Here is a 25,642-nt window from a genome sequence, read left to right as displayed (position 1 = left end):
ATGTATTTCACACTTTATATTATGTGTTTTAGGTTTAACTTTTTTAAATTAATTTGTTATAATTATGAAAAGCACTAAAATTGGACTAACAAGTAATGCACTTCTATACTTCTGCATTAATTAATCAAATAGTCTTTTCCACAAAACAAGTGAATACCAGTACTTGCACACATCAACATAAAAGATCAGGTGTACATACTAGAAAAACAAAATAAATTTCTTAAAGCTTGACTCTTACATTTGTTTAGCCAAAATTAATTAAAAAAAACTTGTTAATAAGCATGTTAGGTTTATATAAACAGAGTTGTTTCTTTTTTTGTGGATGTTAGTTAATATTTCCAGTTGCATTCATTTGGACCAATCAGAGCCAATCTTTTCAAAACAAGCTTGCCGGCAATTGTCCAATCACACAGTGCCATTTGAACTTACATGTTGGGCGGGGCGCAGACAGCGGATACTGACTGTCTGTGGTATTCCATTATAGCTTCGGATATTTCAACAGAAATCATGTATTTTCCAAATTTTGCTTTGTTATTTCACTGGCTCGGACCTAGTGAATGTGGATAGCACCGATCTAATATTGAGAGAACACACGAGCAGATTACCAGGTCGTCAGCTCCCGCGAACAATTTAGCAGTGAAGAGGACAACGCAGAGGTGCGCCGCCACGACATGGACTGAGCAAGATACTGCCAGAAAAGATCTTACTTCTTGGTGGTAAGTTTATTAGTTTAAGTGATTAGTATAATTGGCTTTATTCTCACTTTGGGTTTAGAAAATATTTTCAGAAGTTGATGTCGATGTTCTGTGGATTACTGGCGTTTCTGTTGATTTGACACTAAAGCGAGTTAATCCATTGACGTCTATCAACTTAATTGTTATAGATCTAGACAGTGACATAATACAACTATAAAAACATTGCACACTGTGTTTGCAGAAAAAAGGTTATTAATGGTGATTACACGACAGGCTTGATTGTCCCTAAGTAACTTCTTGTGTTTTAAATATTATAATATATTTTAAGCTCTAATAAAACTTTCACATCTGTGATATTTAATTCATAGTAAAATCTAATTAATTATTAGTAGGCTGTCAGTTTTCATGTCAATTCGATAAATAAATTAAGTTGTAATCACCAACTATAAGCTTTCACAAAACCAATTATTAAATATCTTGCACTGAGAAATTAAAATGATGTTAAATAATGAAATGAGAGATTTTATATTTAATATTTAGCCTAGCCAAGGAATTTGCACATTGCAAAGACATTGAGTAGATGAGGTCAAGTCGAGTAAGTAGTAGTTGATCCTCTTGATTTGTAACTTTTTGTTGGTGAAAAACAACAAAAAAAGGCAATAGTGTGTCATGTAGCAGCTAAGTAACTAAGTGACCTATATATATTAACACGTATTTGAAAAATGAATATGTATTTTGCCTGATTATGCATTGAATTATGCAATCACATAATCGTGTTTTTCTCGAGGGACTGATTTATATGATTTTATGAGTTGTATTCAGCTTTTTTACATTTAATCAAGGCGTTATCAGCTGTCACCAACTTGTAACTTTCAATAGAAAGTTCTGTCTTTATTAATAATGAATAATTACTTTAATAATAGGGTGGAAGTTACAGTAATGGTTCATTAAATATGTTTCACCATTTAAACAAAATACAAATTATATATGAAGAACACAAACTAGTGTTTTTTCTGCCCTAACTTTGTATAACATGCGACTTTATTTTTTCTTATAGAGCTTCCAGGGATATTAGCATCTCTCAAAGAGGTCCTGGAGTCCATGAAACGAGGTTCATTCAGCTCAAGCCCAAGATCATCTGAGCTGTGTCTTCCTGAAACCTCAGAAATGGTTAGAAAATTCTTTATGATAAAGAAAAATCCTATTTGTTATAATAATTATATCTGACTTTTTGTGCATTAAGTGTTCTGAATTAAGTAACAAAGTGACAGCTTTTTATTAGAATTATAAATGAACAAGTTTATACTAATGCTTGTTTTTTTTTATTCTTGCCAGATTTCCCTCGGTGTTTCTGATGTCCCCAAAAGAGTCTATGGCAGACTGAACAAGTCACGAACTTCTCTTTTTACTCAAGATTTGGCCACTTTACTTTTTGCTATTGTATTTCACTTTGTTTGACTTAAAGGATTAGTTCACTTTAAAAAAAAAAAAAAAAAAACCTTTAGCTGATAGCTTACTCACCCCCATGCCAAGATATCCATGTCATTCTTTCTTCAGTTGAAAAGAAATTAAGGTTTTTGATGAAAACATTTCAGGATTTTCTCCATATAATGGACTTCATTGGGGACCAAACGGTTCAAGGTCAAAAAGAAAGTTTCTGTGCAAACTGTTCAAAGGGCTTTAAACGATTCCAGACGATGAATAAGGGTCTTATCAAGCGAAACGATCGGTCATTTAAAAAAAAAAAACCCACAAGTTTAAGTTTTATAAGCTCAAATGGTCGCCTTGCTCTGTTCTGTTATGCATGTTCATGATTTTCCTATTTGAACTCGTTCATCAAAATTAACAAATATTTTTCCGAGTCATTAGGTTCATTCAATGAACGAAATGAATGAATTGACTCGAAAAAAGATTTGTCAGGGCTGCCAACTCTCAAGCATTCAGCACAAGACTCTCGCAATTGAGCCAATTCTCATGCTTTCACGACAAATTGACTGCTAGCCATTGGACCCTGAACTGTTTGGTTCCCAGTGAAGTCCATTATATGGAGAAAATCCTGGAATGTTTTCATCAAAAACCTTAATTTCTTTTCGACTGAAGAAAGAAAGACATGGACATCTTGGAAGACATGGGGGTGAGTAAATTATCACCAAAAGTTTTTTCAAAAGTGAACTACTCCTTTCAGTTAGTTTATTTATTTATTTATTTTTGTTCTGTTTAATACCTCTGCAAATCAATGCATTTTATGTTAATGTATTTTGTTTAGTTTTCATAATGCTTTACTGATGTAGTGCATTAAAGTTTATCTTTCAAAGAGTGTTTGTGTGTTTTGTAGAAATATTTTTTTTATTGGGTTTTGTTGAATTCAAATGTTTAAATGTATTTTTAATACATTAAAATATATTATTTTTATATTAAATGGTTTTTGGAAAAATATATTTTTAATATGTTAATAGTGGGTCCAATAGTGTTCTACTAATACATTATTAATAAGCTGAAATTATATTTAAAATATACTCAGAACGCATTAATGTGAAGCTAAAAATATACTAATGCTGTATTTCTAAAGTCGATTTAAAGTGTATTAAAATACACTTTAAATAAGTGCTATTATATTACATTAAATGTACTTAAAATGGTTCCATTTTAGCACAATTTAGTATAATAAAATATATTACTATTACCTTAAAATTGAACTTAAATACATATTAAAATACACTTAATATACTTGAAGTTGTTTCAATTTAGCACATTTAATACATATTTAATACGGTACATTTAAAATACATTAAGTATATCAAAATAAGTACAATTTAAATATATTTCCTTTTCACCTGGGTCCACTTTTGGTATGGAAAGATGTCTAACATTTAAACTTAGACGACATTATTAATCAAAAAGCCGTATTATGGTTTCGTTTTTTAGTTCATTGGCAAAATATAACACTAAAGACCTTCATGTTAGTTGATACATTTTACATCTCATGTTCGGCAAAAGGCGGATTCAAACTCGGGTCCGAGCGCATCAAAAGCTCTTTCACAAACTACAGGCTCTACGATCTACACCACTGTAGCTGTTCTGTGACGGGCGTGTTTTTGGTATAAAGACAAGCACTAAAGGTGGCTTTAGTGCAAATATAGCCTATCCCCCCACCCCCACCCCACAATAATGTACAATAATGTGTAAAGGATCGAAGTCAGTAGTTATTGAGTTTCTCCTTTTTTCTGTTCTTGTTGTTTCTATTTCATACAATGATTCTTCTTATTAACATCAGGTGTCACCACTAATGGCTTAATTAATCATTAATTAATTAATCAGTAAGTAAAAGTTCTGACCAGCAGGAGTCGCCAGAGTGGCGCTGAGAATCAGTGAATCAATGAATCACTTCATGGAGCAAATGAGTCAATACATCAGGAAAAAAAGATTTCTCTTATTGCCAGAGCACAGAGTCATGTGAGACAATTGAATAATATAAAATATATTTAATAATATGTAAAGTGGTGTAATCTTCCTTTTTTCTCATATCCTCTGTGATTCTGGTTATTGGATCAGAGGTTGCACTTCTCACGCAAACCACGTTACAGAACCCGTCATCACTTCACTAAACCAGTCAGAAGTATCAGTGAGTAGTGTTTTTACTGGTTATTAGATCAGAGAGCTGTTATAATCATCACATCATAATAACCAGATCTACCAGTTAATGAAAGTACATTGATTTGATCCTATTGAAGCTACAGGCTTTCTGTGCGGTGGTTACAAACTGAAGTCTGCTTTTCTTTAACATTTGATGCTTATTGTTTGTTTAAATGTTAAAGGTGCCCCAGAATGTTTTTTTTTAAATCATTTTATAATATTTCCTGCAATGTTATGTTTTTTAGATCAAAAATAGTCATAATTTAGAAATAAAAGGCATTTTTCCTAGCCTGATTTTAGCCTCTGCTTTGAACGCTCTGTTGGAAGGGGCGTGTCTGCTGTGTGTAATCCGGCCTCTGCTGTGATTGGCTGACACGCTTGCATATGAAATAGCTATGTATTACATGTGAAACTCTCCCGAATAATTTTACCACAGCTTATACGTTTTTACTATCACAGCTATCGAGATGAACTAATCGTCACTGGCGACCCCTGTGGCCACCCCAGATCTGATAGGTAGTTGGTCAAGTTCGTCAACACAAGAAACAAGAGAAATGCTGTCAATCTTTGATGACAGCTGATCAACTGATTTCGGTCCTGTTTTACCTTTTTTAATAACACAGTAATAGTCATACTGAGGCTCTGAGAGCTGATTTCTGCTCAGCGGGCGTTTTGCCATGCAGGTCAGGTTACTAATGAGATGCGCGCGCTGGCTGCTGCTGCTCCGTGAAACAGGTGGACAGTCTTACAACAAATACAACGATAAAACGTGGGAATCTGTAGATTGAGAGGTATGGTAATTTAATGTTTAGTTATATCGTAGTTCCCTGTGAATGTGTAGGAAAACTGAAAAAGTCGAACTACACTGTACTAGCTAGATTAGCATCCTGAGAGAGTGCAGACGGTAAAGAGGACGCGCGCAGCTCTTAAAGGCAAGTACTCCTCGCTGCAGACTGTAGCGCGGTGACGTCAGGTATCTACAATACGTCACGTACGGACGTCACGTATGTGTTACCGCGCATGCGCCATATCGCGGTGACCGCGCATGCGCGATTATGTCACGTGTTCTGACGTGACGCATGCGCAAATTTGACAAATTAAAGAAAAAGTTCTTGTATTAAAAAAAACAACCTCTAAAGTAATAATGAAAGCAGCAAAAAGGAGTACAACACACATGCATAGTTAACTATGCCTGATCTAAGGTAAACTTTCAGAGTATTGTGTAATTCTGTGTAATATTTTATTTAAAGTTTAGTTTCACATTCTGTTTCACTTCACTTTGTAAATTACAAAATTGCTGTAAACATTGATGGCACCTTATATATTTCTTATTTTAATCATTTCCCTTTAATAATAAATAATTGTTTATTTTTTGTGCAATATATAGTCTATCATAAAACATTCATTCCAATAAACTAATTTGAAGTTAAGCCAACTACACAATTGTCAATCTCTTTATCCAACATTATTCATGCCAACTCAAAAAAACAAAACTCATAACAGTGATAACTTTTATTTCAAAACAAGTGTACAAATACAGATAATTACATACATTTGTATCACAGACAGACAGAAACAGACATGAGTACAGAGACAGACAAGACACATACACGAGAAAGAGAGAGAGAGAGAGAGAGAGAGACAGACACACACACACACACACACACACACACACACACCCCTACTCAGCTTGAAATTCCCCTCCATCATTGAAAAAACAATCAATTGAGCAATAGCCGTCCACCTCCTTATCAGAATAAAATCCAGGCAGGACTCCTCTTCTGCCATCACCCACATACCCAGGTGGGCAGTCCTTATATAGTGCATTGCAGTGCAAGCACAAAGTTAATGAGTACGGCACCCGGAAGTCTTGTTTGTATTGGCTGGAAAATGCACTCCAGTTCACAACACCTAATTTAGATAAAATAAAGAACAAACAATATTGAATAATTTTAAAGAAAGGCATTAACATAGTACAGAGTCATGAAAGTTTATATATATATAAATATATATATATATATATATATATATATATATATATATATAAAGTGATTGGCTTTGTCTGTAAAGTAACGATAAACATGACAGATAGGCAGATAGAGATAGATCGTTAGAGAGACAGATAGATAGGAAGAACAGACAGATAGATGGATAGATCACACAGACAGATTGTAACGGTCACCAGGTGGAGTGCCCTTGAGAGTCACCAGAGGGCACTCCACACCAGATGTTCATGTTTCACTCAACTACATTTCCCAGAACTCACTGCCCGGACTCATCACTGATCACATTCACCTGTACCTCATTCACTGATTGCATTCACCTGTGTCTCATCCTGTTAGTGTGTCTATACCTTGTGTTCACATTCAGTGTTTGCGAAGTCTTGTTGTACTGTGTGTCTGCATTTCTGAGCGTTTTCCGTGTTTGTTTTCTGGTTTTTGACTTTGGATTGTTTTTGGATTCTGATTATTGCTGCCTGCCCTGACCTCTGCCTGGTTCTTGGATTCCCAGTGTGTATTCTCCATTGTCCTGTCTGCTGATTCTCGACCCTGCCTGTACAACTATTCTTAAATTAAAGCTGCATTTGGATCTTCATCTCCAAGTCTCGGAGCAGTTCATAACAGAAGACTTCGCCACACCGAGATCCAGCAGCCATGCCAACAAGAAGCCCAGACGTCCAGATCTTGCGTCTCCGTCAGGAGAATCGGTCCGTCGAGGACTATGTTTCTGAGTTCATTGAACTGGCCCATTTCGCCTCAATGAGCACAGAGTGTTTAATGATCTTTTTCCGAGGAGGACTCTCTGAACCACTCAGTTCACTCATGCCCTTACACAATCGTCACGGGACATTAGAGGACTATATTAACCAGGCCCTTTTGCTAAGCGGTTCCTTGTTTACTGTGGGTGTTGTAGAGAAGGAGCTCCATGAACCCGTGGTATCTACTCAACCAGAGCTTCACGTTATGCCAGAGCTTCATGCCGAGCCCGCGCTCACAGTCAGCCCTGCCGAGCCCGCGCTCACCGTCAGCCCTGCCGAGCCCGCGCTCACCGTCAGCCCTGCCGAGCCCGCGCTTACCGTCAGCCCTGCCGAGCCTGCGCTCACCTTCCAGCCAGAGTCTCGTCCCGCCGGGACAGCCCAGCCAGAGTCTCGTTCCGCCGAGACAGCCCAGCCAAAGTCTCGTCCCGCCGAGACAGCCCAGCCAAAGTCTCGTCCCGCCGAGACAGCCCAGCCAAAGTCTCGTCCTGCCGAGACAGCCCAGCCAGAGTCACGTCCCGCCGAGACAGCCCAGCCAGAGTCTCGTCCCGCCGAGACAGCCCAGCCAGAGTCTCGTCCCGCCGAGACAGCCCAGCCAGAGTCTCGTCCCGCCGAGACAGCCCAGCCAGAGTCTCGTCCCGCCGAGAAAGCCCAGCCAGAGTTCCATGTCAGCCCTGCCGAGTCTGAGCCTGTTCACGTCACTTCTGCCGAGACAGAGACGCTTCACGTCACTTCTGCCGAGCCAGTGTCTATGGACAAGTTGGCCGTTTCAGAGACTGTTCACGTTCCTTCTGCCGAGCCAGTGTCTATGCACAAGATGGCCGCCTCCGAGCCAGTGTCTACGGACAATATGGCCGACTCAGAGACTCTTCAATGTACTTCTGCAAATTCAGAGATTGTTCACGTCACTTCTGCCGAGCCAGAGACGCTCCACGTCACTTCTGGCGAGCCAGAGACGCTCCACGTCACTTCTGCCGAGCCGGAGACGCTCCACGTCACTTCTGCCGAGCCAGAGACGCTTCACGTCACTTCTGCCAAGCCAGTGTCTAAAGACAAGATGGCCGCCTCCAAGCCAGTGTCTCCGGACAAGGTGGCCGCCTCCAAGCCAGTGTCTCCGGACAAGATGGCTGCCTCCAAGCCAGTGTCTCCGGACAAGATGGCTGCCTCCAAGCCAGTGTCTCCGGACAAGATGGCTGCCTCCAAGCCAGTGTCTCCGGACAAGATGGTTGCCTCCAAGCCAGTGTCTCCGGACAAGATGGCCGACCCAGTGTCTCCGGACAAGATGGCCGACCCAGTGTCTCCGGACAAGATGGCCGACCCAGTGTCTCCGGACAAGATGGCCGACCCAGTGTCTCCGGACAAGATGGCCGACCCAGTGTCTACGGACAAGATGGCCGATCCAGTGTCTCCGGACAAGATGGCCGATCCAGTGTCTCCGGACAAGATGGCCGATCCAGTGTCTCCGGACAAGATGGCCGATCCAGTGTCTCCGGACAAGATGGCCGATCCAGTGTCTCCGGACAAGATGGCCGATCCAGTGTCTCCGGACAAGATGGCCGATCCAGTGTCTCCGGACAAGATGGCCGATCCATTGTCTCCGGACAAGATGGCCGATCCAGTGTCTCCGGACAAGATGGCCGATCCAGTGTCTCCGGACAAGATGGCCGATCCAGTGTCTCCGGACAAGATGGCCGATCCAGTGTCTCCGGAAAAGATGGCCGATCCAGTGTCTGCCCCCGATCCAGTGTTTGTTTCTGTGTCTGTGTCTATCCTTGTGACCATTTCTGATGTAGTGTATGTTCCTGAGCCGGTGTCTGGTCCTGAGAGGGCATCACCGCCGTGGCCGCCTGAGGGGTCTTCGCCGCCGTGGCCGCCCGAGGGGTCTTCGCCGCCATGGCCGCCCGAGGGGTCTTCGCCACCGTGGCCGCCCGAGGGGCCTTCGCCGCCGTGGCCGCCCGAGGGGTCTTCGCCGCCGTGGCCGCCCGAGGGGTCTCCACCGCTTTGGCCGCCCTCAAAGCCTGCTCTGCCCTGGCCGCCCGCACAGCCTGCTCCGCCCTGGCCGCCTGCACAGCCTGCTTCGCCCTGGCCGCCTGCACATCTTGCTCCGCCCTGGCCGCCTGCACGGCCTGCTCCGCCCTGGCCGCCTGCACAGCCTGCTCCACCCTGGTCTTCCGTCCTAGTCTCCAGGCCCTATTCTGCTCCACAGGCCTGGCCCTCCATCCCTCCCCCGGATCCGCCTCCGCTCCACCTCCCTCCTGAACTGTTTTTGGAGCGTCTGGAAGCCGCTCTTTGGGGGGGCTATGTAACGGTCACCAGGTGGAGTGCCCTTGAGAGTCACCAGAGGGCACTCCACACCAGATGTTCATGTTTCACTCAACTACATTTCCCAGAACTCACTGCCCGGACTCATCACTGATCACATTCACCTGTACCTCATTCACTGATTGCATTCACCTGTGTCTCATCCTGTTAGTGTGTCTATACCTTGTGTTCACATTCAGTGTTTGCGAAGTCTTGTTGTACTGTGTGTCTGCATTTCTGAGCGTTTTCCGTGTTTGTTTTCTGGTTTTTGACTTTGGATTGTTTTTGGATTCTGATTATTGCTGCCTGCCCTGACCTCTGCCTGGTTCTTGGATTCCCAGTGTGTATTCTCCATTGTCCTGTCTGCTGATTCTCGACCCTGCCTGTACGACTATTCTTAAATTAAAGCTGCATTTGGATCTTCATCTCCAAGTCTCGGAGCAGTTCATAACACAGATAGAAATAGATGGACGGAAAGACAGACTTTCTCAAGTACCATTTACAGCACTCAACTTAGATTTAAAGAACTTACTGTCCAGCCATTTAAAGTGGGCCTCTTCTCTGAACTTGTGCTTGTTGACAATGTCCCTGAAAACCTTGCAGGTCATTGAGAGTCTCCAGAAAGCCACATCGCCGTCGTCTGTGACAACTCTCATCAGGATCCGCCACAGGATGTCAGGTGGCATCTGTCCAAAGTAGCCAACAAACAGTCCAAAATGTAACTTAACATGCGACTTATTAAAAAGGGTAACTGATAGATTGACAAGAGTTTATGATGTGCTTACCTTGGTCAAGTAATCATCAGGCAGGGGGGTTTCCATCACCTCTAAATTGGAGAGTAAGAACAAGAGTAGCATCATTTTAAAACCCTGTTATTTGTACAGTTCAATAATTAAAGTGGGAACCAATACCTGCTCTCTCTAGTCTCATTTTTTTCCGGAGTTCTTTTCTTTCAGTGTCTGATCTTCAAATGTTAAAAATCTCATGAATTAAGTTTGTTCTTAATGACACATCAATAATTTATTAGCAATCTATAAACACTTATTTATTTTAAACTGCTAAATTTATGTTCAGAGACATGTTGACCACATTTGACATACAGTACAATCTGATCTAACTTACTTCAAAGGATAGTTACTCAGCAGAAACATGCACCACCATCTTCTTATTGTTAGCATGTCACTCTGTAAAACGGAGCACTGATTAGCTATTGCTAACTAAGGATTTCAAAAAACAAAACTAAAAAAAGGCTTACTTCATTGAAATCAAAACGCCCCTCCATCACAATGTAGAGAGCATACTACAATATGAATTAAAGCACATTAGATCAGACATTAAAGAAATGTATACTAAACAACAGTATACTAATATGTTTGTTAATACTATCAACAAAAAGTAAATGCAAAATCTTTCAGATGTAGGGCATTTATTATACTTTCTGGTATGACTTGAATTACAATGACTTACCATCAACAAATACAGGCGTATCGATTATAAGAGTCTTCTTAAAAAAAATAGTATATGCAGCATTTGTGTTTAATGATAGAAATAATAGACTGTATATGTTTCAGCTTAAAAATGAGTGACAGCGGCTGGACGTCCGATTATGGTTACACATCAGTAAGTGTCTGTTATGGACAGAGATTATTGTGTGATGTGCATTTGGACAGATGTTTTATTGTTTTATTTTGCAGGACAGTGAGCATACCTCTTCGGCAGAGGAGAACAGAGGAGCAGGCAATATTCGTCGTCCTCCTCGTCCTCTTCCTCCTCCACCTCCACCCGACAGCCCAAATATGCCCCGCCATCTGCCACGCCGTCCACCCCCCGACCCCTCCACAACCACAACAGGAGGATGGAGACGCCCCACTCCCTCCACAACAGGAGGATGGAGACGAGGTAATGGACATGCAGGTATTCAATGTAAGCTGTCAAACTCTGTTGCAATTGTGTTAACTTCTCATTTGATTTTTATTTCTCTACAGTATTTAGCCGACAATGAAGAGGAGGAGGACTTATAATTTATTTTAAATAAATATTTGTAAATAGCATTATGGTCTTGTTATGAAGGAGATGACAGAGGCAGATCCAAATGCAACAATTTATTCAAATCTAAGACTTTGTCAAAGATAAAGAATCAGCATCAACAGTTTCAGGGTTAAACAAAGGCGTGTCGATAACCAGGCTGAAGATCAAGGGCGGGCTGCAGGCAAACGAAATCCAGAAACAGGCAGAGGGTCACTAGGCAGGCTGCAGAAAATCACAGAGATCCACCCAGGCAAGAGTCAAGACACAGAAAGGCACGGAAAACCAGGAATGCTCAGGCATGCACACAACAGTGAAACAATCCTTCACAACCAGACACCAGGTTAACAAGCCAGATATAGGTTAACTAATCAGAGTTGAATCAGAACAGGTGATAGTCAATCAGCAATCAATCAGCAGCAGTCCTACATACTAGGAAGCAATTATATGAGTCCCTAAACATGCAAAAGGAGGCATTGAAACTGGAGTAAGGATATTCCAAAAGGGCTGGCTACCGTAACATAGCCCCCACCCAAAGGAGCGGCTTCCAGACGCTCCAAACTAAACCCCTCCTTCCCAGGGAGGGTCAGGCAATTCAGGAAGCCAGGGAGGATCAAGCAGTTCGGGGATCCCCAACAGAGCCGGACGGACACAGAGACAAGGTGACACCGTGGGTCCGGAGGGCCAAGGCGGAGCGGAAGGCACATGGGACCGAGGCGGAGGACAGGATCCGGAAGACTGTGGTGGAGCCAGGGTGACGGCTGACCAATGCAGAAACAGTAGGACGAGTGAGCCTGGCAAAGCTGGTGGGCTGACAGGACATGACGGAGCTGAGGGAACTATGGGCCTAGGTAAAGCCGAAGGCTTGAAAGACCAAGGTGGAGTCTGAGGCTCAGGGGACAGAGGCGAAGGTGGGGGGTCCACAGGCAAGGGTAAAGCGGAGGACTGGACATACTTAGGCAAGTACACAGTGACACAGGTGGGCAGCTGAGGATGAGCAGAGGGGTGGACAAGGCTCAACAGCGGCAGAACAGGAGAGCAAGATGAGTCCAATAGAGGCAAGAGAGGGAGAGTAGGTGGGAACGCCAAAAGCTCACCATTGGCAGTGCAGGATCCATTCAACTCAGCTGAGCTGGTTTCATTCGACTTGACTGGGCTGAATTCATTCCATTTAGCAAGGCCAGATTCGTCAGACTCGGAAGGGCTTGACTCAGTAGACTCGGAAGGGCCTGACTCAGTAGACTCGGAAGGGCCTGACTCAGTAGACTTGGAAGGGCCTGACTCAGTAGACTCGGAAGGGCCTGACTCAGTAGACTCGGAAGGGCCTGACTCAGTAGACTCGGAAGGGCCTGACTCAGTAGACTCGGAAGGGCCTGACTCAGTAGACTCGGAAGGGCTTGACTCAGTAGACTCGGAAGGGCCTGACTCAGTAGACTCGGAAGGGCCTGACTCAGTAGACTCGGAAGGGCCTGACTCAGTAGACTTGGAAGGGCCTGACTCAGTAGACTCGGAAGGGCCTGACTCAGTAGACTCGGAAGGGCCTGACTCAGTAGACTCGGAAGGGCCTGACTCAGTAGACTCGGAAGGGCCTGACTCAGTAGACTCGGAAGGGCTTGACTCAGTAGACTCGGAAGGGCTTGACTCAGTAGACTCGGAAGGGCTTGACTCAGTAGACTCGGAAGGGCCTGACTCAGTAGACTCGGAAGGGCTGACCTCGTTGCGCTCAGACTCAGGTTCGGCAGGCAAAACATCTGCAATCTCTGATTTGGCAGGCATAATTTCCACTGTCTTTGATTCAGCGGGCGCTATTTGGGGCGCGGACTTGACAAGACTCACGTGGACAACAGGCACAACAGCTGCGGTGCAGAGAGCAGAGTCGAAGGATCTGGCACGAGGCATGGTCTTTCTGGTTGATCGCACTGATATCAGGTGAGGGTCTATTATGCTGGATATCGTCAGATAAAGTCTAGTGACTGATTTGGTGGGGCTTACGTGAAGTGCAGGCTCAACAGGACCGGTGCAGAGAGCGGATTCGAGAGATCCGGCGCAAGCCATTTTCCGGACAGTGTCACCATGAAGAGCTGGCTGCACAGGCATGACGAAACGTGAAGGCTTGACTGGTCTCATGCGATGCACTTGTTTCTCCCCTTCCTCACTCTCCTGGACGTCATCAAACATTGCTTGAAAGTGCTGCATGAATACCTCAAATGAGGGGAAGGCGGATCCATCCATTTTACAGACCGAGACGAGCCAATCCAATGCGCAGCCAGAGAGCAGCGAACAAACAAAGGCGATTTTATTGGCATCAGTAGGATAAAGCGAACGCTGCTGGGCTAAATACAGAGAGCATCTGAAAACAAAGTCTTTGCATTTACCAGGATCTCCAGTGAACTTTTCGGGGAAAGCAAGGTGAGGGCTCGTACTTTCAATAGTCAGAGGCTCAGAATCGTGTGCTGGTGCAGGAGATGCTGACGCTGGAGATGAAGCCACAGCTGACTTTTTCAGAGACTGAACAGCCCTGAGCAGTTCCTCCGTTACTGAGGTCAGTCGAGACAGCTGGAATTGATGCGTGGCGAGCAGGGAAGCTTGAGCAGTGACTGCACCAGACAGAGTAGACATTGTTGCTGGATCTTCATTTGGTGAAGGATTCTGTTATGAAGGAGATGACAGAGGCAGATCCAAATGCAACAATTTATTCAAATCTAAGACTTTGTCAAAGATAAAGAATCAGCATCAACAGTTTCAGGGTTAAACAAAGGCGTGTCGATAACCAGGCTGAAGATCAAGGGCGGGCTGCAGGCAAACGAAATCCAGAAACAGGCAGAGGGTCACTAGGCAGGCTGCAGAAAATCACAGAGATCCACCCAGGCAAGAGTCAAGACACAGAAAGGCACGGAAAACCAGGAATGCTCAGGCATGCACACAACAGTGAAACAATCCTTCACAACCAGACACCAGGTTAACAAGCCAGATATAGGTTAACTAATCAGAGTTGAATCAGAACAGGTGATAGTCAATCAGCAATCAATCAGCAGCAGTCCTACATACTAGGAAGCAATTATATGAGTCCCTAAACATGCAAAAGGAGGCATTGAAACTGGAGTAAGGATATTCCAAAAGGGCTGGCTACCGTAACAGGTCTACTCTTCTCATTTTTTGAAATATACTGTATTTCCAAATCTGTCGAGGTTTTGCAGAGATATTTGTGTGTTATTTGTGTGTCTTGTAACATTGAGGGTGCAGCCATGTTTGTTTTGATGCAAAGCCCTCTGGGATATGACGTCTTACCTTGTATTGTGATCACATCAAACAATTGTTCAAAGGAAATTGTATTTTATTAAAATTACATTACTATAAAGTAAAGTAAAGACAACTATATACACAATAAAAACAGAAATGACAAAGAAATATATAAATGAATATTATATTTCATTTATTATAAATGAAATATAATGGATTAGGATGAAATATAATTTATAATGGATATAATAAATGTATATTACGATCAGCTAGGGGTGCGATTAAGGACTAGGGTTCGACTTGGACTTAAAGTATGGTTGACCCCATCAAGAACTTCTTTGCCGCTCGATCATGTCACCCTCTGTTTTCTCAGAAGCTCAGAGGAGGACGTGAGAGCGACTGTACTCCTGGCCTTCTGCTGTCCTCCACTAGAGGTCGACCGATATTGGATTTTACCGATAACGATAGCTAGGTTGGGCTGTACTTGCCGATAACCGATTAATCAACCGATAGTTTTTAAAATTGATACTGGATAAAAACAAACATAACACTCCAAGTAAAACAGTGCTGAACTTTATTATAAAAATACAAAAAACTGGCATAAAAGGCATTCTTTCAAACAAACAAAAAATAATACTCTAAATAACAAATTAAACATTCCAAATGTAACTGTTTAACTGTTCTTTTTCAAGCCAACCTAATGAATAAAAAAGACGTTTCAAATAATAACAAAATTTGCCATCTGAAAATAATTTAAACATTAAAATATGTCAAATGTGTGTTTCTTTAGCTATAACATGTTGCAAGTCCAATTTGTTAACAATGATTTATTAGCTAGTTTACATGATGTGCATTATGCAATATAAATGTTTACAGCATTAATATTTGAGCAATACAATTTCACTTTGATCATTCATGTTAGTTCATAGAGTTTTAACTATGGTTAACAAATAAAAACCTTAATTTAAAAATGTAGTATGTTAATTAACAAACAATGAACAGCAGTTATTAACCTTAGTTAATGTTATTAATGTGTTAACCAGCGACTGCAAGTTCGGGGCTTTATTACTGTTGGTGGTTCGGGGGGCTCCACTATGCGCTGCTCTGTCTATTATTGTTCCAATAAAAACGCCAACGGTCCGTGAAGCATAGCCTATATGAGTTGCGTATTTTAGTTCCACTTTCATTTTGTTTGTATTCGCTGCTAGGTAACGTGTCGATAGATCGCTTATTGCTCAGACACACATCAGGTTGTGATATTTGTCTCCGTCTCACACTCCGTCTCTCGATCATGTTCCCACAGACGTTTAATCGCGCTATTCTTGTCACGGATTCATTGACGCGTCCCTTCCACGCTTACCATGCGTTTAACGTGTGGCAAATTTACCGGTCGCACATGTGCGACTGGATGTAAAATTCAGTCGCACACTCTCAAATTTTAGTCGCAAAATGCGACTATTTGGTCGCAGTCTGGAGCCCTGTGTTTTATAGAACTTAAAGAATATTTAATAAAAATAAATATGTATTAAAGTGATGGTGAAAAAAGAACCGAAATCGAATGCTTCTCTGATTCGTTTGTTTTTGTCGGCTGTATGAACATATCAGTTTGCTATCATACGTCTCTAATGCAACGTCGCTGCATAATGAATGCATCAAAGTGACCAGCTGGATATAAACTAATGCAAATAGATGGGAACAATTTGTAACATTAAACATTCGGGTCGGATTTAGGTGTATTTTTGTGTCAGTGTTTTAACCGCTTGAGGTACTACTAATGTGCGTCCTCTCAGCCACTCTCGAAGGCAAACAAACATACTGTTGTGCGGTTCTTTCTCTACTAATGCAGCATTTAGTCAACAAATTCATCAGTTTATAATGATATGACAAAATGTCCTGTGTACATACTTTTTCGCTGTCCGTGCTTTAGCACGCGCATCAGATGTCAGCGATCTCTGCTCTCCACACAACGCGCGCTCTCAGTGCAGCGCGCAGTGTCACGTGTCGAAATAAACAACACGAGGCATCAGTTGATAGTTTTTATGACACCTCTAGAGGCCGCTCTTGTACTGCATGATGCCAGCAGACCCTTCTCAGCTCTCTCGTACTGTGTAATGAATGACAGCGCGCACTTCTCAGCCGCCCCAGCAACGGACGAAACCAGGAAATAACTATCGGTGCGGATTTTTGCCGATAACGATAGTTCCACCAATCAACTATCGGTGCCGATTAATCGGCAAATCCGATGAATCGGTCGACCTCTATCCTCCACCCGAGATTGAGCTGCTGACTGAGGCCTCGCTAGTTGTGGGGCTTGATGATTCCTCCTTCCCTTCAAACAGTGCATTAATAATTGACCGCTCTCTGGGTGCCTCTCCACAGCCGGAGTTTGGAGCTCCAACTGGGCGTGGCTTCCGAGATACATCCGGTCAAAGTCCCATCTTTGACCGGGCGTTACTCGGGAACCAAGCCGACTTTGGGCTCCATACTCTGGGATCATGGGGGGCCTATGGGGACCTTCCCTTGCCCGGAGTTTGGCGCTCCAAGTCGGCGTGGTTTCTGAGAAAGCTAGACCGGAAGTGGCCGTATCTCGGGAACGGAAGGTCCCAGGAGCTGGCGACGGTGGGGGTAGAAGGGGCCCCACGGGCCCTCATAATGCCCGGAGTTTGGAGCTCCAACTCGGCTTAACTCCTGAGACACACCCACTTATACACGAGGGACTTTTGAACAAAACGGACTATATCTCGGAAATGACGAGTTCCAGCGGATCGTCCTTCGGAGGGATGAGGGCCCTCTAGGGGTCCTCTCAGACCCCAGAGTCCCGAGGCTCTGGGACCCTTCCTTCTGAAGTGAACCCTTTCCTGTTGGGCCCCGTATCTCAGACGGTGGGGGCGCTAGACGCACAGGCTGGGGCCCGTTGGAGAGGGCCCCTCGGGACCTTACTTTGACCCGAGTTTGGTGTGGCTAGGCCGCTGGGTCCCCGAGTTATAGCCATTCAAAGTTCGGTGCCCACCTGCAACTTATTTGACAGGGCGCCGGTAGGCTGTCTGTGGACATCGCATTAAAAGGTCATATTTCATAACTGCAGTTGGATATATGTTGTCAAAACTACTGTGCACCACACAGGGGACACCATGTAACACACTGATGCACAGTACAGCCAGTAATTATGCACAATTTGCATAATATTCAACTGTCCACATACAACCTATAGGAGCTCTGTCGAATAGGTTACAGGATGGATGCTCTTTCTGACTTAGACATTTTCAGCGGGTCAGATCCTCTAAAGATTTGGGGATTTCACACTATGTGGTGAAGTCCAGTCAGTAACTTAATAAGCTACAAGTTGGATGCTGATTTTGACTGGGTGTATCTCGAGAGCCAAGCTGACTTTGGGCTCCACACTCTGGGGTCATAAGGGACCCATGGGTGCCTCTCCACACCCGGAGTTTGGAGCTCTAAGTCGGCTGGGTACTCGAGTTATAGCCGTTTAAAGTTCGGAGCCCACCTGCAACTTACTCAACAGAGACCCTGTAGGCTCCTCATGGACAGTGCATTAAAAGGTCATATTTCATAAAGTGGTTATTTGTGCTCTAACCTACTTTACAACACTCAAGGGACACTATACAACACACTACTGTACATTACTGATATTAATGAAGAATAATTTGCATAAAGTCACACTGTCCACGGGGAACCTACAGGGGCTCCGTGAAATGCGTTGCAAGTGGGATGGTGTTCATGACTTAGAAATTTTCAGCAGGTGAATCCTGGTCAGGAATTGGGGATTTCAACAAATATGTTGAATGTCAGTGAGTAACTTATTAAGCTACATGTGGTATGCACGTCCCTTTGATTTGTTTTGGTGCTTAATAGTCCCAACTCGTCCCCTTGGAATTATAAGGTTCTATCTGACAATTTTATCCAAATTGAGTTATTCACATATTCTTATTCTGTGACAACTTATTTACATTATGTGATGGGTTTTTTTTAAAGTTGTGTACATTTTGCACTGATCTGTATTCAAAACAATAGAATAAGCTCTAATCCCTAACTGTAAAACTGTGTGACGTGTTTTTGAGCATGTGATGAGCAGTGTTGCCAGATCTCGCGAGACAAATAAGCAACCAGGCCGGTGAAAACAAGCCCAAAACAAACGACTTTTTCTCATAGACCATAAAAGAGCTATTTTAGAGCTTTTATAAAGAAAAGAGCCCCTCTAGGTTTCGGGAAGAGAAAAATAAACTGTGTGCATGGTTTTACAATCCATGGGGATGGATGGTTTTAAACTGCATAAAGATTGTCAATTTACATCCACGTGGACAGATTGGTAAACTGCGCACAGTTTTTGCTGTGCACACGGTAGCCTATAGCTTGGCTGTCCATCCAGTGTTAGTACTGAGCCCAAATACAATATTACTGAAAACTCATTTTTGAGATATCAACCGAAAATTTGGAACACAACTTCTTCAGATTTTTGACTTAAATTTTCTTGCAATTTTAAAGTAAAATCTATTTTATATTATATAAAATATGAATAATTATATTTTTACATTGTTCATTTTTATAAACTCAAACTTGTAACTTTTTTTCTGTTTCACTTTCATAGTTTCATAATACTTCACTTCAACAATAAATATGGCAAATGTCTTCTTTAAAACAAGATCAAATAGTTTGATGATTATGATATGATCGTCATGTCTTTGCGAAAAAAGGGGGAGTGACAGTTAAAGGGTTAAACTATAATATCTCTATAATATCTACAAAAAATAATAAATATATAAAAACTCACCTACGGTTCAGTCACTATCAGTCACTCACGACTGGCACGTTATTTTTATTTAAATGTCACTCACTGACGTTTTTCTAACCTGAAAAAAAAAACCCCGATTGCCCAGCTTTGCCTCTGATTGGCTAGGACTCGTTGCCACTGGGTCCAAGGGTCAATATTATTACTGCCAAGGGTGGGAAAAAAACTCTGTGAATGGGGGAAGGGAGAGAGGGAACAGGCAAGACAAACTCCTACGTTTAGAAATATCTGCTTGGCAACAAGCTGGGAACAAGCCCAAATAAGCAATTACACTTTAGAAAAAAGCCCAAAAAAACGCGACCCGCGACTTTGTAAGCGACTTTACAGAAAAACAAGCCCAAAGTCGCTTAAAATAAGCGAACTTGGCAACACTGGTGATGAGTCTGTGCATATATATTTAAATGTCAGTGTGTTCCTTGTGAAAACAAAAAAAGTTATTAAAATGTGTAAACAACATGCAGTGTATTTGTGTCACATTTTATGACACAAGACTGGGAACTGTGTATGAACTATCAATGTTTTATTTGTCAACTGTGAGCTCGCGAATGAACTATAGATGATTTGACAAAATTGGGAGCTTGCGTATGGACTTGATGTTCATGTAAATGGAGCCTCAATAGCGTCTAAACATTGTAGTTTCGTGTAAATGGAGCCTCAGTGTGACCAATGAAATAATTGACCTTGATCTACGTCCTGGAGCTGGAGTGGTTGGATCTCTGACAACCCGGACAGACTGTATTGTAAGTAGAGTAAAGTACTTATTGTAAGTGTATTGTAAATACTTTGTACAGTATTGTACATGAATTTATGCTCACTGTACATTAGTAAATAACCTCTTTTTTTTTTTTTGGTTTACCACAGCAGGATTTTGAATAGGGCGCCATGCACTCTACCCGGGCATCCCAGGACAGTGTCTCCTTCCATCGTCGGCTCCTCAGAGCTCCTTGAGGGATGCTGAGAACGAGCCAGAACGGGAGAACCATTTCCATAAAGTTACGCATCTCTTTAACCAATCATTCACATATTGCTCACCTTTTATACTACTGCTGAATCAGATCAAATGCATTAATATTATGAACATCAGCTATGCTAATTATTTCCCCTCTGCCTTTCTGCTGTTATCTCGGGACAATAGGGGTTCGTCAGCTCCAGTTTGTATCCAGCCTCTCACAGAGACTTCAGATGCCCCAACGCCTGTGATGAGAAGACCAACGCCTGTGAAGAGACGACTCAATGCTGGCGATATGTTATGCCCTTACTATTACATGATTAACTAAATGTATTTTTTTTTCCCCTTTTAACTTTCCTGATATACACTTACTGTAAAGCTTCTATTAAAACAATATGTATGTAAGCCAGACTGAGCCTGGGTTCTCTCAAGTTTTTATTCTCCATCCAATCTGATGGAGTTTTGGTTCCTTGCCACTGTCGCCTTTTGGCTTGCTTAGTCGGGGATATTTGTTAATAAAATGTGCAAACAACATGCAGTGTATATAAATTCTTTTATATTGTTAATACTGTGTGACGTGTGTTTGACCATGTGATGAGTGTGTTTTTCTTGTGAAAACAGTTTCAAGTTAATAAAGTGTGCAAACAACATGCAGTGTGTCCTCACTTTCTCTGCTGTGCTAAAATGTCTGTATTTAACTCAAATCTCAAGCTTTCTTTCTTTCTTTCTTTTTTTTGCATCAAATTAAACAGTGAGTTCTGTACTTCTCAGTGCTGATAATCATTAAGCTGTAATTGGTCAGAGAAGTGAAGAGACCGCCTCAAACTGTGCAGTGTATGTTATTTTCTGCCGGTAATTTCATGTTTCTCACACCAAAATGTCTTTTATTCAGCCAATTCATGAGATGGTGTCATGTATTTTACTTCAAAATAAAGCTGAGTATGTGTCCTTTCATAATCCAACACTTATTTGGCTTTATCATGTTCATAGAGTGAATGAGACCTCATCAGGTTAGCTGACCTACAATTTTGCAGTGGTGAAAATCTGGGAGCAGTTTACCTGTTTTCAACTTTGTTTGCATTCAATTTTCTGCATCTTGTTCAGGGAGTTGATAATGCAGACTAAAGTTGAGGTTGGCACCGTTGAATCCCAGGCCTTTGTCGTCACTGTCTCTGCTGTGCTAAAATGTCTGTATTTAACTCAGATTTATTTGTGCTACTCAATCTGTGTTTACAGCGTGTCCTTGGTAAGCATCTATTTACACTTTTTGTGCAAGTAGTTTGTGTCAAGTATGGGCAATTAGGGTAATATCATAGAACATGTCACCACAATGGTTAATGCTTCTCATGATTTGTTTTTGTAGCACATTTTGGTCAGCATCCATTGTCTGGGCCAGGCAAACAAAACAGACGAGGGTCCAAGGCAAAAAGGGTAATCCAAGAAAACAATGCTCAGCACCTGGATGGACAAGCAGGCAGGCTAATCGAATGGCAAGGTATTTATTTCTAGCACATCTCATACACAATAGTAATGCAAGGTGCTTTATATATTTTCTGGTAATGAATGAAAGTCATTTTAAAGGGGTGATGAACTGAGAAATCAAATTTTCCTTGAGCTTTTGACATCTAAGAGGTCATCATATTATAATAATATCCTGTTAGTTTCAGAACTGAAAACGTCCTTGTTAGTCCAATAAAAGCTTTTATTGACACCAGCCTCTGAAAACGACTCGTTTTTAAAAGTGGGGAACTATGACGACAAAGAGGATAAAACACCACCCCCGCAGAAGAAGATCAACGCCTACTTCAACACGGCCGGTTTAGCCCCGCCCACCGATTCACCCATTACACGCATAGCTAAGTAACATACATGTACATGCTTACCTCGTGATGACACTGGATCGAGCTACCGAGCAATACAGAATATTGTGCTGTGCAAGACAGTCGCTGCATAAGCTTCCTCTGGATTCCAATAGGAAAACGAGGGTTCGATCAATGTTAAAAGCAAGTTCGCGAAAGGTTGGTATCTCATGATGAACATTTTACACAATCACACATTAAAAGGTGGTGTAAAAATATGTTAAATTCTTAATACAATTCTGTAAGTGTGTTAATGTCAACCCGAGAAGCGATTAAGCCTTCGTTAGAAAGTTACTGACTTAGTTGCAATTTTGAGGTAAAATGCTGCTGGGCAGTGGGCATGGCCGTGGCTAACCAGTCCGGAACTCGGCCATTTTTTTTTACATTCAAAAATGGAATGGCATGATTGAATGATTATGTGAATGATCAACGCGTTCTCATCCCAAAGCGCCATATAGGACGCTTTTGCAAAAGCGTAAATATCCAACGCACATGGCACCCTTTAACGTCTAATGAGACGCTTCGGTTATGGTTAAGTTTAGGTAAGGTGTAGGGTAAGGGTTAGACCACTAGGGGGCGCCTTCTGCCCAAATATATCTGCGTCCCATTTCACGTTAAAGGGTGCCATGTGCGTTGGATATTTACGCTTTTGCAAAAGCGTCCTATATGGCGCTTTGGGATGAGAACAGGCTCGAATGATTAATTAGCCATGTTTAGACCACCTGTGTGTTTGCAATTCATGTTGCAGCGAGAAGCTAGCGCAGTGAAGGGGGCTTGAGAACGCATTGTGAATGAGGGCGCTAGTGTAGCCTCTGTGTTGCCAGATCCACCTAATCGAATGGTGCGGTAATCTTCTGGACCTGTTTTTCTGATTTTTTTGTGACACTTTAGGAAGTTATTATAGTGGAAAGTTGCATGTTAGTGATATATTAATCTTATTTCCAAAACACAAGCTTTGAAGTAATTTCGAATTGTTATTATATTATTTGTTTGTTTTTCGTAGCAATATCTGGCAACATTTTACTGTCTGCGTTAATAAAAAAAGCTTATAGACAAACTGCAATTGCATAAGGCAACCACACCAAACGCAATGATCATTGTGATTATCTGTAAAAACAATAGCATAATACAGATCTGTATGTTACAGAATAAAATTTGCCAAAATAACCTTACTGGCCAGCTGGAAGACAGCTCATGCTTTGTTAACGTTTCACATAGTCATCATAAATGCAATAATTAAAGTAGTGTTTCTCAACTAGCAATCTATTCAACTAGCAATTTATTTAGACCTACTTTTATTCTGTTTCTTTGCACAAAACTCTCCAGAAAGTGCCATTTAATAGTTAATATAATATATATATATATATATATATATATATATATATATATATATATGGTAAATTCCTTTAAAAAATCCCTTCATGTCCATGGGGAAATGTGGGTCCAATAGCCTAACCATTATTATATTACTAATTATTGTGAGGTAATTATTAACCATTATTACCTCACTAGTTTTCAGACCCTGGTTGCAGCCTTGCTGCTTGGTTGTCGGTGTCAAAACTCTATAAGCTGTGATTCAAATATTAAATAATGTTATGTCATTATTTTACTCTTACACTGACTGTTTGCTGCTTCAGTCCAGATTAGTGTTGTATAGGGTAAATTTAGTATAAGGTGTGGAAATTGTAAAGCTGTGGGATTTTTTTTATAGAAGATATCTAGAATGTTACGGTAAAGGATTTTCACATTGTAGGCTTCATTTTATGTACTGGTTTTAATGTTGAATAGATATTTCTAAAATTGTATGATGTTTTTGTTGAGTTATTATTACACAATTCTTTTTCTGACCTTTTTCAACCTTGCCCCTGATAAATAACCCAAACTACAAAAAAAAGACTAAAACTAACACTAAAACTAATAAAAACTAAACTAAAACTAAGCATTTTCAAAAAATAGAAACTTAACTAAACTAGCAAACCCACTTTTAAAACTAATTAAAACTAAACTGAATTTGAAAACAAAAATTCAAAACGAAATAAAAATAAAAACTAATGAAAAATGCAAAACTATAATAACCTTGGTTTGAAGCCCAATTCGTGAGTCCCGCAAATTGCTCAAAAAAAAAAAAGAAAAGTCGGTCAGTCTATATCCTCGAGACCCAGGCAGCCAAACGTTGTGCCTGAACAGGTTCACGTTCATGAACTCATATTTTGGGTGAACTGAACGTATTTACTGCCTGTCCTGATGAACGTTACTGTAAACTCGTTCATTCTGGTGTCTGTGAACGCACGCTCTCGCAGTTTAACTTCGTTCAATGGGGTGCCAGATTTCTATAGAGCCTTCCAGGCGAAAACCCGGCTAAAACTGACCGTAAACAGGGCTTAATATGTAGCGAAAAAACACCCAATCTGGCAACACAAGCCACCAGTGTCGCACCGCGGCCGCCGTCGACAAAGGCGTCATATGATAATTTAAATGGATTTTATAACGAGGTCGGTGAAGATGGGGAAAATCTTACATTTCTGTGCAAACTTTGAACTGAACTAGTTCATTTTAAAATGGGTGAACTGAACTTTGAACTAGTTCATGTAGAAAATGAACTTCCCCAAGACTGGTTGCCGCTCCCACGTGACCTGCTGACTAGGCTGTTGTCAACTTTTTTATTGTTGTCATGACAGCGCACCTTGTCGTTCCGTGAACCTCTGGAGTTGTGAGTTTAGACTTTTTTTAAAAACTGTTCCTGTGGTGTTGAGCAACTATAATTCCTGTTAATCCTATAATTTTATATTTTTGTTTTATTTAAAGTGAATTAATTGTAATGAAAAATAAATAAAATTAAATAGCTAAAGTAAATCGTAAGTGGAAGTGCATCTGTCAATTCATTGAATGTTCAAAATATTCATTTTATTTAGAAAAAAATACACATTGGTTGGCCTATTCATGAGTACCCAGGTGAAAAAGACGTTGTATTAAATGTATTAAAAATATATTTGAAATACAAATAGTGTGTTTATAATACATTTGTATTTACAACATGCTTATTTAAAGTGTACTAAAAATGTATTTTATTGCATTTTAGTATATTTCTAAAAAGTATACTAGAAGTACATTGGTAATAAATATATATTTAATTACACTTTTAAGAAATATACTATAGAAAAGCATACTTTTAATGTATTTATAAAAAGTATATTAGTAATATATTGGTAATAAATGTATGCTTTATTATATTTTTAATAAATATGCTAATGATAATTATACTTTAAATGTATTTCTAAAAAGTATATTAGAACTACATTGGTAATAAATATATGTTTAAATACACTTTTAAGAAATACACTATAGAAAAGCATACTTTTAATGTATTTCTAAAAAAGT

At 41.2% G+C, this 25,642-nt stretch overlaps 1 protein-coding gene and 1 long non-coding RNA gene across 2 annotated transcripts; one reads left to right on the top strand and one right to left on the bottom strand.

The window, feature by feature from the left end:
- Positions 1-464: 464 nt before the first annotated feature.
- On the top strand, positions 465-2,686 carry LOC148997198 (uncharacterized). The gene is made up of 3 exons (XR_016147066.1): positions 465-716; positions 1,753-1,865; positions 2,031-2,686. It is a non-coding gene; the product is annotated as an uncharacterized LOC148997198 (long non-coding RNA).
- Positions 2,687-5,825: 3,139 nt separating this feature from the next.
- On the bottom strand, positions 5,826-10,764 carry LOC148997197 (uncharacterized). Its single transcript, XM_089122064.1, has 6 exons — positions 10,640-10,764; positions 10,507-10,568; positions 10,296-10,348; positions 10,170-10,210; positions 9,917-10,070; positions 5,826-6,239 (listed from the first exon to the last, which is right to left on the bottom strand). Exons 1-6 carry the CDS (start codon positions 10,664-10,666, stop codon positions 6,010-6,012), a joined length of 567 nt encoding a protein of 188 aa, XP_088978190.1. The 5' UTR covers positions 10,667-10,764; the 3' UTR covers positions 5,826-6,009.
- Between the last annotated feature and the right edge of the window lie 14,878 nt (positions 10,765-25,642).

This window comes from Pimephales promelas, chromosome 2 (genome assembly GCF_988280905.1).
Source record: "Pimephales promelas chromosome 2, fPimPro1.hap1.1, whole genome shotgun sequence".
NCBI classification, from domain to species: Eukaryota; Metazoa; Chordata; class Actinopteri; order Cypriniformes; family Leuciscidae; genus Pimephales; species Pimephales promelas.
Note: the sequence above shows the minus strand (reverse complement) of the source record. Positions and strands in the feature narration are given on the sequence as shown.